The 13,857-nt window shown below is 41.3% G+C and overlaps 1 protein-coding gene across 2 annotated transcripts in view; it reads right to left on the bottom strand.

The window, feature by feature from the left end:
* The window catches only part of slc12a2 (solute carrier family 12 member 2), a 231,448-nt gene that overhangs the window by 115,778 nt on the left and 101,813 nt on the right, over positions 1–13,857 (bottom strand). For both annotated transcript variants that reach the window (XM_072591024.1, XM_072591016.1), the window contains exons 5-7: positions 6,113–6,252; positions 5,789–5,899; positions 4,199–4,307 (exon numbers count right to left, since the gene is read on the bottom strand). In XM_072591024.1, coding sequence (XP_072447125.1) covers positions 4,199–4,307; positions 5,789–5,899; positions 6,113–6,252 — 360 coding nt within the window. The remainder of the gene's footprint in view (positions 1–4,198; positions 4,308–5,788; positions 5,900–6,112; positions 6,253–13,857) is intronic.

Raw genomic sequence — 13,857 nt, 5'->3', positions numbered from 1 at the left:
GGGTTGGGATATCTGGTCGGCATGGACGGGTTGGATCGAAGGGTCTGTTTCCGTGCTGTACACCTCTATGACGATGTGGTGCTGGAAAAGCAAAAACAGGTCAGGTAGCATCTTAGCAGCAGGCGAGTCGATGTTTTGGAGCAGAAGCTCTTCTTCAGGAATGGGATGAAAGACCAACTCAAGCCTGGGGTTCCCTCATGATGTGCTCTGGACCATCAGCAGCAGATTATCTTGAAGTGCAACATGCCTGACATATCCACAGGCAAACTCTGCTGGTGGGAGCCAGACCTAGTACAGAGGAAAATAATATCCAGGCTTTGGATGACAAGTAGCAAGCAACATTCATGTCACACATGTGGCCATCTCCAAGAAGACAGAATCTAACAGTCACCCCTTAAAATTCTTAGATGGTGTCAAGACTCTGGAGTGTTGTTGGAGCTGCACCCATCCAGGCCAGTGGGGAGTATTCCATCACATTCCTGACTTGTGCCTTGTAGATGGGAGTCAGGAGGGTGTTGCTAGCTGCAGGATGCCTAGCTGCTCACTTGCTCTCATTTGAACTAGCCACATAAAACTGTGTTCACTTCAGTCTGTGGAGAATGAAAGTCACCAGGATGTTGATACTGGGGGATTCAGTGATGGTAATGCCACTCAATCTTAGGGTATTACAGGCATAAAACACTGGTACAGCTACCACCATAGAGAGAAAAACCTGGAGCATGCTAGGACAGGTGGGGGGGGGGAACGACAAAGATTTCGAGTAATATAGACAAAGTGCTGATCCAGTTCTTGTTCAATATTAAATAAAAAACTGAGAACTGCAAATGCTGGAAGTCTGAAATAAAATTACTTGATAAACCTCAGATCTGGCCAGCATATCTGACGAGAGAAAGCAGAGTTAACTTTTAGATTCAGTGACCCTTCTTCAGAAGTATTCAATTTAATCCGTCCCATACATACAACTTATTTTGAGAAAGTCACTGCTTATAGTTTCTCAGCTGTCTGCATTATGCAAGTATACCCAGAGTTTCAAAAGCAAATGCTATAGCAGTCGTCTAAACTACAATAGGATGTGCAGGAGGTCCATCGCTGTTTTGCTCAGAGAGCTCACCAGGAGACACTAGAACTTCAGCTACAGCCTGTTCATTCTCCTTTTTAAAAACAAAATGAAGAAATTAGCTGATCTCAGCTGGGATGGGAGGGAAGTACAATTAGCTCAGTGAAGGGTGACAACAATGGTCAGAATTTCAAATTCTAAATGCAACCCATCGATCAATGTAAAACTGTAGAGGTGGCTCAGTGGTTAGCACTGTTGCCTCACATCACCAGGGACATGGGTTCAATTCCAGCCTCTGGCTACTGTCTGTATGGAGTTTGCACATTTTCCCAGCGTCTGCATGGATTTCCTCTGGGTGCTCCAGTTTCCTCCCACACTACAAAGACATGCAGGTTAGGGTGAATTGGCCACACTAAACTGCCCATAGTGTTCAGGGATGTGTAGGTTAGGTGCATTAGATAAGGGTAAATATAGGGTAGGGGGAATGAGTCAGGGATCGGTTAGTCAGAGGCTCAGTGTGGACTTGTTGGGCTGAAGGGCCTGTTTCCACATTATAGGGATTCTAATTTTGTAGGTATACAGATCAGGTGACGAGAGAGCACAGCGGAGTGGCACAAGATCGCAGGGTTGTATGAGAGAAATTGGAAATTGGATTTTTATACAATGACGTAGAGAAGGCTGAAATGACAGAAAACAAAAATCCAAAATTAAGGATGTGATCACAAAGCTGTGGTGTATGGACAAGTGAGATGTATGCTGTAAACTATGCTGTAAACACACTTGATTTTTTTTGTCTTTTCTGTCTACTACTACGAAGAGAATGAGAAGATAAAAGTAAATACTTCCTCATTCAAAACAGGATTTTCTGGATTTGCTTACTGCTCAATCTGTCCCAAAAGGGGAGGTTTTTTTTCGCACTTCATTATCAAAATAAAGCAACCACAGTCACTCAAGCTCCAGTAAGCACTTGTGCCCCTCTACACTCAATCTCACTGTTTAAACTGATCTTTCCCTTTCATGCAGGGATTCAACAGGAAACAGCTCTAGAACATACCACCTTTTATTAAGCAAGTTACAAAGAGGCAGGATGTCACAAGAGTTATTTCCTGTCAGCTTAATCTTCAATAAAGGAACACAGTATATGACACCATCAAAATAAGGAAGTGGAGATGCAAGAACAATGCAGCAATTACACAATTACACAAATGGAGGTTGGGAAAATTTAAAGAAAAGCCAAAAAAAATTCTAAATTGAAAATACAGAGTCTAGAAAGAAAAAAGTAAATCCAAGTAACAATGACCAAACAAACCTGGGTTTGCTAAGTCACAGAACAGGCAGCAAACATTTTAGGAGGGAAGGATATACAGAACTCAGCAAACTCAAAATACACTAGCCCCAAATTCATTGGATTATTCAATTCACAGAAAGAAAGTTACCAAATCTAGAGACAAATTATAAGAAGAGTTAATATAAAGTTGAACAAACTAAAGTTTGGAAACAAAATCAGTACATTTCAGGTTTAAAAAAAATACTCTTCAAGGACTCAGCTGATGTATTCCAAAGTAACCAAACCATTTGGATTAGTAAGAACTGAAGAACATGAGATCTAGGAGGAGGAAGAGGCTGTCCAACCCTTTGAGCCTGCTCTGCCATTTAATAAGACCATGGCTGATCTTTTTATGGATTCCGATCCACTACCCACCCGCTCTCCACAACCCTTAATTCCTTTACTGTTCAAAATCAATCTTTACCTTAAAAGCATTCAGCGAGGTAACCTCGACCACTTCACTGGGTAGGGAATTTCATAGATTCACAACTGAGTGGTGAAGTTCCTCCTCAATTCAGTCCTAAATCTGCTCCCCCTAATTTTGAGGTTATACCCTCTTGTAAGAGTTTCATCCGCCAATGGAAACATCCTCTCTACTTCTATGTTATCCATTCCCTTCATAATTTTATGTTTCTAAAAAATCACTCCTCATTCTTCTGAATTCCAATAATATAATCCCAGTCTACTCAGTCTCCCCTCATAAAACAATCCCCTCATCTCCAGAATTGACCCAGTGAACTTCCTCTGTACTCCCTCCAGTGCCAGCACATCCTCTCTCAAGTAAGGAGACCAAAACTAGGTATGGCCTCACCAGCACCCTATACATCTGCAACATAACTTCCTTGCTTTTAAACTAAATCCCTTTAGCAATGACGGACAAAATTACATTTCCTTCTTAATTACTTGTTGTACCTGCAGACCAACCTTCTGTGATTCATGCACAAAGACACCCAGGTCCCTCTGCAAATCAGCACGCTGCAACTTTTTACCATTCAAGTAATAGTCCTTTTTATTCCTGTTTTCCTATCAAAATTGATGACTTTACATTTCCAGAAATTGTACTTCTCTGCCAGCCTTCTGCCCACTCACTTCAACTATCTATATCCCTCTGCACATTTCATTCCAAGGGAGAGAAGTTTTAGGTTCGAACTGTGCACTATATTGCTTTGGCTGTTCAGCTGGATTGACTAACTAGGCATTGGTGGGAGTAGCTGCAGCTTGCAAAGAGGAGGAGAACAGGAGGTGCTCTGCACCCTATTGCTATCAACTATCCCTGTCAGAAGTAGTATTTGGCAATGTCCAGTTGGTGGTCATTGTCCTACGTAGTGCCGGCTACACACTGCATCAGGAATCAATGAGAAGACAGTGAGGATTGCAGATGCTGGAGATCAGAGTCGAGTGTGTTACTGGAAAAACAAAGCAGGTCAGGCAGCATCCGAGGAGCAGCAGAATCAACATCTGATGAAAGGCTTATGCCCAAAACGTTGATTCTCCTGCTCCCTCGGATGCTGCCTGACCTGCTTTGTTTTTCCAGCACTACACTCTACTCTGGATAAGGAATCAGAGACAGAACAGATACATGGCTACTTGAATAACTTTATTGGTAATCATGTCACTGGCCCAATCAGATTGTGGGGTTGAGAAAGAGCAGTCATAATAACCTGACCGACCCAAACCTGAAACAACAGTTTTTAAACCCTTTCTTCCAGATGTCCTAGAAGCATTGCTGCAACTGTGTATTTCTGTACACTGATCGTCAGACTCTCAGACGATGGAGTCATGAATATAAAACTCAATTTTATTTCTCCACTTACTTTGATAATTAAAAAATCCTTTTGCTCGTTTGTCATGAGCTGGGATGAAAGTTCCCACAGCAAAGTTACCGATGGCTATCAGCAGAATTCCCAAAAGCACAACTTGAGCCTGCAACAAAAGAAAATTTTAAAAAGAACCATTTAAATTACAATCGTTACTCTGGAAAGTTCACAGTATGTTGTGCAAGATGCTCTGTCAATAGCAGGGTTCAATTAGTAGGTATAGATGACAGTGCAAGGGTATGTTGTGGGTAATTGTCCGTTTTGTTCACTAGAGACCTGCCAATAGCACGGAGCTTCACATATTTATCTTTCTCTGCTGTTTACCAGAAAGCTTACAAGTAACAGCATATAAATTATTCTCACACTTAAACACCAACACAAATTGCTAGAAACAAGAATATATTCCCACAACAAGGCAACCACACAATTAACAAATGTCTAATTCTGAATATATATTCAAGAACTGGGCTGACTTGCTGCAGTTAAACAGGGAATTGCTGAGGTCACAGCATGACTAGTGTGTGCAGTGTTAATCTGAGGATATTCTTGCTCAGAGAGTGCGGGGGTGGGGCGTAATCAGATGATTCCTGGGATGGCAGGAATAATGCATGAGGACAGATAGAGTTGGATAAGATTGTATTCAATGGAGGAGATCAGAAATAATGGCAGGGGGAGGGGAGTGGGGGAAAGAGACCGACAGAGGATGTGCAAAAATGCATGCAAGAAACAAAGAGAAAAGGAAAAAAAAAGAGAGAAAGAAAAGGATAGAGATTAGCCGATGGAATTCACTACCACAGAAAGCAGTTGAAATGATGCACAGTTTTGATCAAGGAGTTGGAGCTATTGTATTGGATGATCGTCACAATCATATTGAATAGTGCAGCAGGCTTAAAAAGGGCTGAATGGCCAACTCCTAACCCTATCTTCCTTTGTTCAGATTTAATGCTGCCCCTTACTCCAAGCTGCCAGTTGCATTTTCTCCATAAGATATGGGTGGCACAATTGCTCAGTGGTTAGCACTGCTGCCTCACAGTACCAGGGACCCAAGTTCAATTCCAACCTTGGGTGACTGTCTGTGTGGAGTTTGCACGTTCTCCCCGTGTCTGCGTGGGTTTCCCCGGATGCTCCGGTTTCCTCCCACAGTCCAAAGATTTGCAGGTCAGGTGAATTGGCCATTCTAAATTGCCCATATAGTGTTAGGTATTTTAGTCAGAGGGAAATGGGACTGGGTGGGTTTCTCTTCAGAGGGTCAGTGTGGACTTGTTGGGCCGAAGGGCCTGTTTCCACAGTGTGGGGAATCTAATCGAATAATCTGGCAAGATCCAACCTTGCCTCCCATCCCACTGCCTTCAAACATTTGAGTTCACCACGGTGGGTCTAAATTCTTCTTGCTGAATTTAAACAAAAAAAGTTTTAAGCAGCTTCTTAGACTTGTCCCAAAGCACAAATATTGAACAAAAATGTATAAACTTTATGGTTTTGATACTGAAAATATCAACACTTCAGACAAAGCTTTTCAGAGAGCAAATGCTGCATTCATTTTCCAGTATTTCTTTCTGAAATTTCTTTCAGGCTTCAGATTTCTACCTTAGCTTCCCATTCCATTCCTGCGACCGATATACCAAACAGGATCACAACGGTAATGGTTCCTATGATCCTGATATCGTTCACTTCATCAATCATGAGTGCATTATGTTCCTCAAAAAGTGAAAAGAAAATGAAATGAATCAACTTGAAGTAAAACAGATTAGGCCATCACATTCATTACTCATTTCATTAATGTTTTTAAAAAACGGTTAAGGTTTTACAAAAAAAAACACTAAGGTAAATGAGGACTTTGATATTTAAAATTTGTGCTCTTTCAAATACTTTAGAGAAACATACACCATTTGATTCAGCCAAATCACTTACCACAAGCAAATCTCGAACAGTCTCTGCAAAGCCAACCACATACATGGCTACAGCTACCGCATTGGCAAAGGCAAAAATGAGGCCAATTGCACCACCGAACTCCGGCCCCAAACTTCTGGATATCAAATAGTATGCTCCACCTACAGAGAAATGCAATTTTATTGCCATTTGTTTGGAGACACAACGTCCGCTTTGCGGGAGGACAGAGTGACATGTACAAGTGAAAGCAAAAATTACGTTAAATTAGATGTAAAACAAATGAGAGCCAGGAGGTGCACGGGGTGTGATCTCAAAAGCTTGAAAGCATTGTGAAAATGTGGAGAGGATAGTGATAAACTTCAGGAGGACATTGGTTTGTAGAATGAAGTTTAGTAGAAAATAAAAAGCGGTTTAATTTCGCTGAGAAGAATGAGGAAAGTCCGTACAAAAATATTGAATACAATTGCACGGGTGTGCTAGAGTAGAGGGACCAGAGTGGGGGGAGCGTATGTACGCTCAGAAATCATTGCAAGTCACAGGGTATGTGGAGACAATGGGTAATAAAAGCATCTGGAATCCTCACCTACAGAGCATCAGAACACAAAATCAAGGATATAAAACTTTAAACCGGTGTAACAGTGGTTTACCTGTCACGAGAGAAAGACTGTCTACGACACTGGGTACCAAGCTCAAGGGAAAGATAGGAAGGCAGCGAAAAGGCAGAAATCTGATACATTGTCAGATTGATGAAAATGGGGCTGTTCTCCAACGAGAAAAGGAAAGGTTGAGGAGATATAAGAGATAGGTGTTTAAAATCATGAAGGTCTTGGCAGAATTAAAGAGAAGCACGATTTTCAGTTGAGGAAATATGGAGAACCAGGAGGACCTAGAGGGAGTATGACCAGTAAAACCAGCAACAGTAATAAAGAACAATGTCTTTAAATAAAAACTGAATTATCAGAATCAAGCATGTTCTACCCGAGACTACAATCGGCATCCACCACAATCACAAATTAGATAATCATCTAAATAGAGAAGAAATAGGCAGATATGAGAGTAAAAAGGCAGGAGTGTGGGACTAAAATGGGTTGCTTCCTTGCTGCAGGAGTATCAGTAGGATAGACCAAACGTCCTTCTACACTGTATTCAACCACTCTACCTTTTATGAAATTCAATAAAGTTTTTCAATAGCTTGTAGAAGCTTGTTAAACTTCTACACCCGAGATTCACACACAGGTTAAATGGATGTGCTAAACAGTAGCATGTTATTGAGTACTAAAACTAGTCATTTTCTTTTTAAGATGATGATTCATCTGTGATGGAATGTCACAAACAAATGGGAGCACACATTGTTCTGTGATACAAACAGTAACCTCTCGCATTCGTTACCCTTGATTACATTAAACCCCCGTATCTCACACACAAGTGGGCATCAAGTATCTTTTTAAAAAGAAACAAGACAGTCACAAGCCAGGCATCCAGCTACACGGAACAACTGCACCCATAATCAAAGTGCTCGGTTCTATAAAGCTCAATTATTTGAGTCAATCATTTGGCGTGGCTTGGTGCCATCACTGAGCCAAGATGACTCATGGACAGGGTTATTGGGAGGAACAAACTTGCTATTCATAGTTTCCTCCTTTGCCTTGGCTTGAGTTGACTCCTAACCATCTACCACCACCTGTAACGAGATAAGGATTGCTTATGAATGCTACCATTCAGCTCCCAGGACATGTTTTCCTGGATGACCTTCATCAATAAGAAATGCCATGGCAACAAGGGACATTGGGAGCAAGACAGGAAAATTGGAGTTCAAAATACACTGGTTTTAAAACTGAAGAAAAAAAAACAAGTCTTAATTTGGCTCACAGCCCAAGGGGGAATGCAACCAAGTCCTGGATTCCAGCACTGTCTTGAGAACTGGTCACAGTCAATCTTAGTCATAGTTTAATCATCCACTGTATGCTCGAAACAATACAGAGGGGTACCGCAAATAATATAGATCAAAACATCAAAAAATCGTGTCGGTGAGATACTGTTTTAAACCATCAAATTTAAAAAAAAGGTCAGGACTGAGTGAACCTACATCTCAGTTGTAGATAACTTGAACTTAGGTTGACAATAGTACAACAATAACTAAAACTAACATGAAAACTAGCACCATATTAAAGTAAAATTATATGATATAGTTGCCCCTTTTATTAAAGTCATTTGCAAGATACTATCACCCATTTTACGTTTCTTTAAAACATGCACCTTTGAGGTGTCAGATGTTTCAGGAATCAAGAGTTTTCCAGTGAAAACATGATGCACCCATTCACTTAAAATTCTCAAAGGAATGTGGTATAAACAAAATCAAAATTCATCTGAACTGTCAGTGCTTCCACATCACAAAATATTTAAGGATTGCTTACTCAAGTTTGAGCTTTCTGAATTTAAAGTAGAATGGCTACAGCACAAACACCTATTATTTACTATCGCTGCTATCTAACACTGATCTGCTCGTACTGCTCGCAACACAAAGCTTTTCACTGTGCCTCGGTACACCTGACAATAAATTCAATTCATGACTAAAAAGAACAAATTGTGGAGAAACCATAAATAAATAGCCAAAATATCCAATTTCATTCACATCTTACTGATCATTTGATCTATTAAATCATATAGCGTGTGTCAAAAGTAGTCAGGCATATTTAATTACTGTTGGTAACATGGTGCAATTATGAAAAATCATTTACTTGTTAAATGCAACAGCACCTTTCTAATCTTTAGAAGTGTCTACTCATTAATGTGTGATAAACAGCACTGGGTGTCTGTTATGCAACTCTTTCTTCAGCATTATCACAAGCAAGTGAACATTAACTGAATCAAGAATATTCACAATTCTCATCATGTCACAGAATTTTATTGTTGTGGAAAAGCCTTAATGACAAGGCTCTCATCTACTGTTTATTTGCGTTTGCAACTAAAACCTTGAATGGGTCAGTTAAACAAAATTCAATTTGAAGCACGCTGACAGATTTAAGATGAACAAATTTTTGTAAGAATTCATGAAGCATTTCATTTTCATAACAAATGCTTTGTTACAGGAGCCCATATGATTCTGTCAAATATTAAACTGGATCAGATAAGCTTGAATATCAGAGGGCATAGGAATTCTAAATCCAAACAGATCGAAGCAAGTGAAAAAAAAAAATTAATGAACGATTGTATAGCATTGCACACCATGAAGTCCTCAGCAATCTGCACCATAAAAGAATTACGGTTTGTACAGTAAACAGAATTGTATACTTTACTTCATAAGGATGTCCTCAAGCCCAAGTTTAGTTACTGAAAGTCTGGAAACAAGCATATTTAAATTCCATATGCACAGTTCATAGACTTTCCTACACCATTGCACAGATTGCTTACAGTCAGTGTCCGATCAATTCCTTGTCTAAGCTTTGACAGAAAAATAACCTGCAAAAAGGATCACATGAAGAAATGGATAGGCTTTTTCCAAAATGGACTCCATCTTGTAAACCTTAGATATTTAACACAGTGGATCTGATAGCAGTCTAGAAAGAGTCAAAAACAGATAAAATTTGATAATAATGGGACGAAGGGACTCTTTCTCTGTTAAAGAAAATTACATGGCTACTCTACACCATGAAGGCAAATTAAAACAGGAGCAAAATAAAAAGCACCATGCTTCATTTTAAATGCAGAGGTCTCAATGTTTACAGCAGAAAGGTACACTCAGCGTGGAAGTACATTACGCTCCTGTGTGCTCACATGCAAGGTTTTTAATAACACGAGAAAGGTCCTCAGTTTCAAACATTGACATTTCACTTCAGTGGTTTAGTAGACCAGTAAAGGAATTGAGGCTTTGGGAGGGATTAAAGCTAATGGGATGAAGTTTCCATGCAATTAAGCTCTTAAAAATACCATAGTATTTTTCAAACAAATATTTTTGAAAAAGAATATTCCCTTCTTTCAGGCTCTACCTAACGAGGCAATCTCAACAAATTTGTAGGTTGAAGTTTCCACTGGATGCTATGATTTATGATAAAGTGATTTAGTGTTTCCAAAGTAATGTGGTATCACAAATGCAAAAATCCTCTGAACCAGTACGGGATGGCAGTGCAATAAATCTTCCTCCAGCAAAACAATTGCTTTAGAGTAGCAACCTGATGCAATATTCTCATACATAAAATGATTTATCGCAAACTAAGTTAGATACAAATAGTTTATAACATTCAACATTGAAGTTCTTTAACTGATTTTAAAAATCAGTAAAAATTAGTTTAGAACTCTAATGTGCTATTTACTAGTCACATTGCTCCACCTGGCCAGTTCTTGGCAAGTTAAAGTTTAATTTTAAAATGCATCATTTTCAAAATATGTACAGCACATCCAGTTGTGGTTATTTATTTATGAAAAACACAAATTTAAAATCAAACAACATTAAGTGATTAAGAAGCTTCCTCATGATAACGGAGGTGAAAGCTGAGGCAATGAGGGACCCTCATTGAGAGAAAAAGTGCAGAACTATACTTGCCTTTGAAATATTTACAGCACTAATGCCTTTACTTGTACATTAGATTTAAGCTCTTATATAAAACATGGAAAAGTACAGCACAGAACAGGCCCTTTGGCCCACAATGCTGTGCCGAGGTTTAATCCGAATGTAAAATATAGTAACTTAATTTTCCCATCCCCTCAACTCACTGCTCTCCATGTGCTTGTCCAGCAGTCACTTAAAATGTCCCCAATGACTCTGCTCCCACCACCACAACTGGCAATACATTCCATGCATTCACAACTATGCATAAAGAACCTACCTCTGACATCTCCTCTATACCTTCCTCCTAATATCTTCAAACTATGACTCCTCGTACCAGTCAATCCTGCCCTGGGGAAAAGTCTCTCTATCTATTCCTCTTATTATTTTGTACACCTCAATCAGGTCTCCTTTCTTCCTCCTTCTCTCCAGAGAGAAAGGTTGACTGAACTCAGACCTTTCTTCATAAGGCAAGCCCTCCAGTCTAGGCAGCATCCTGATAAACCTTTGCACCCTCTCCAAAGCCTCTGTATCTTTCCTATAGTAGGGTGACCAGAACTGGACACAATATTCCAAGTGTGGTCTCACCAGGGACTTGTAGAGCTGCAGCAAAACCTCACAGCTCTTGAACTCAATCCTCCTGTCAATGAAAACCAAAACTCCACATGCTTTCCTAACAACCCTATCCACTTGGGTGGCAACTTTGAAGGATCTACGTACTTGCACACCCAGATCCCTCTGTTCCTCCACACTGCCAAGAATCCTGTCTTTAATCCGATATTCAGCATTTGAGTTAGACCTTCCAAAATCATCACTTCGCATTCATCCAGGTTGAACTCCATCTGCCATTTCTCAGCCCAGCTCTGCATCCTGTCTATGTCACGCTGCAGCCTGCAGTAGCCCTCAATATTATCAACAACACCTCCAACCCTTGTCATCTGCAAATTTACTAACCCACCCCTCAACCTCCTTATAAAGTAATTTATAAAAACTACAAAGAGCAGAGGCCCAAGAACAGAGCCCTGTGGGACCCCACTCAACACTGACCTCCAGGCAGAGTACTTTCCACCTATAACCACTCTGCCTTCTGTCAGCCAGTCAATTCTGAATCCAGATAGCCAAATCTCTCTGCATCCCATACTTCCTGACTTTATGAATGACCCTACCATGGGGAACTTTATCAAACACCTTGAAGTCCATACACACCACATCCACTGCTCGACCATCATCGACCTGTCTTGTCACCTCCTCAAAGAACTCAATAAGATTTGTGAGGCATGACCTGCCCCTCACAAAACCATGCTGACTGCCTTTAATCACACTATGCTTCGCCAAAGTCATAGATCCCACCCCTCAGAATTCTTTCCAAATCTTTACTGACCACAGACATAAGACTGAATGGTCTGTAACTACCAGGGATTTCCCTATTAGCCTTCTTGAAAAGAGGAACAACATTCGACTCCTTTCAATCCTCCGGTACGACTCCCGTAGAGAGAGTGAGGCAAAGATCTTCGCCAGCAGCTTAGCAACCTCCTTTCTCACTTCCCGGAGCAGCCTGGGATAAACCTGGTCTGGCCCTGGGGACTTATCAATCGTAATGTTTGCCAAAATTTCCAACACATCAACTTCATCAATCCTAATCTGTTCAAGCCTGTATCCCAGTTCCTCAAAGTCCTCATTCACCACAAGGTCCCTTTCCTTAGAGAAAACCAAAGCAAAAAACTCATTTAGGGCTTCCCCTATCTGCTCAGACTCCACGCACAAGTTCCCTACACTATCCCTGATCGGCCCTACCTTCTCCCTGATCATTCTCTTATTCCTCACGTCTGAGTAAAATGCCTTTGGGTTCTCCCTAATCCTTCCTGCCAAGCCTTTCTCGTGCCCCCTCCTGACTCTCCTCAGTCCATTTCTGAGCTTCTTTCTACCAAGCCTGTAATCCTCTAACGCTATTCTAGATCCTTGCTTCCTCCACCTTACATAAGCTGCCTTCTTCCTTTTGACGAGAAGCTCCTCGGTTCTCGTCATCTAAGGTTCCTTAATCTTACCCCTTCTTGTCTCAGGAGGAATAAATTTGTGCATCAGTCAACAACTGCTCCTTAAATAGTCTGCACATGTCTGCTGTGCCCTTTCTGTGGAACATTTGCTCCCAGTCTGTACTTCCCAACTCCTGTCTGATAGTGTCATAATTTCCTTTTCCCCAATTAAATATCTTCCCTCACTAACTGCTCCTTTCACTCTCCAAGGCTATGGTAAATGTGAGGCAGTTGTGATCACTGAACCAAAGCGCTCTCCCACCGCGAGATCGGACATCTGTCCTGGCTCATTGCAGAGCACTAAATCCAAAATGACCTCCCCCCTCATCGGTCTGTCTACATACTGAGTAAGGAAACCCTCCTGAACACACCTGACAAAAACGGCTCCATCCAAACCATCTGCACTAAGGAGGTTCCAGTCGATATTGGGAAAGTTGAAATCATACATAACTAAAACCCCTGCTACATCTACATTTTTCCAAAATCTGCTGGCCTATGAGTTCTTCAATCTCTCTACTGCTATTCGGGGGTCTGTAGAAAACGCCCAATGTGGTGACTGTTCCCTTGCTGTTCCTAACTCCCATCCATACAGACTCAGTAGACAAACCTTCCTCAACAACCTCCATTTCTGTAACGGTGATGCACTCTCTGATTAACAATGCTACACCCCCTCTTTTTGCACCCTCCCTGTTCTTTTTAAACATTCTAAACCCTGGAACATCAAGCAACCATTCCTGCCCCTGTGAAACCCACGTCTCCGTTCCGGCCACAACATCGTATCCCCAAGTACTGATCCATGCTCTAAGTCCATCACTCTTATTTCTGACACTCCTTGCGTGGAAGCAGAAACACTTCAGCCGATCCCTTCGTTTCATCGTGTGAGAAACCTTCCCAATAGATTCGCTACATCCTGTCACTGTCCCATCTGCAACTGTCCCCCTCTCAGATATGTGGCACTGATTCTCACCCCCCCCCCACCCGCCAAACTAGTTTAAACCCTCCCGAACCACACGAGCAAATCTCCCACCCTGGACATATGTGCCCCTCCAGTTCAGGAGCAACTCGTCCTTCATGTACAGGCCCCACCTTCCCCAGAAGATATCCCAATGGTCTAGATATCTGAACCCCTCCCTCCTGCACCAGCCTTGCAGCCACGTGTTAAGCTGCATTCACTGCCTGTTCCTCACCTC

The sequence above is a fragment of the Chiloscyllium punctatum genome, chromosome 2 (genome assembly GCF_047496795.1).
Source record: "Chiloscyllium punctatum isolate Juve2018m chromosome 2, sChiPun1.3, whole genome shotgun sequence".
Taxonomy (NCBI): domain Eukaryota; kingdom Metazoa; phylum Chordata; class Chondrichthyes; order Orectolobiformes; family Hemiscylliidae; genus Chiloscyllium; species Chiloscyllium punctatum.
The sequence above is the reverse complement of the archived record's forward strand: the minus strand, read 5'-3'. Positions and strand labels throughout refer to the sequence as shown.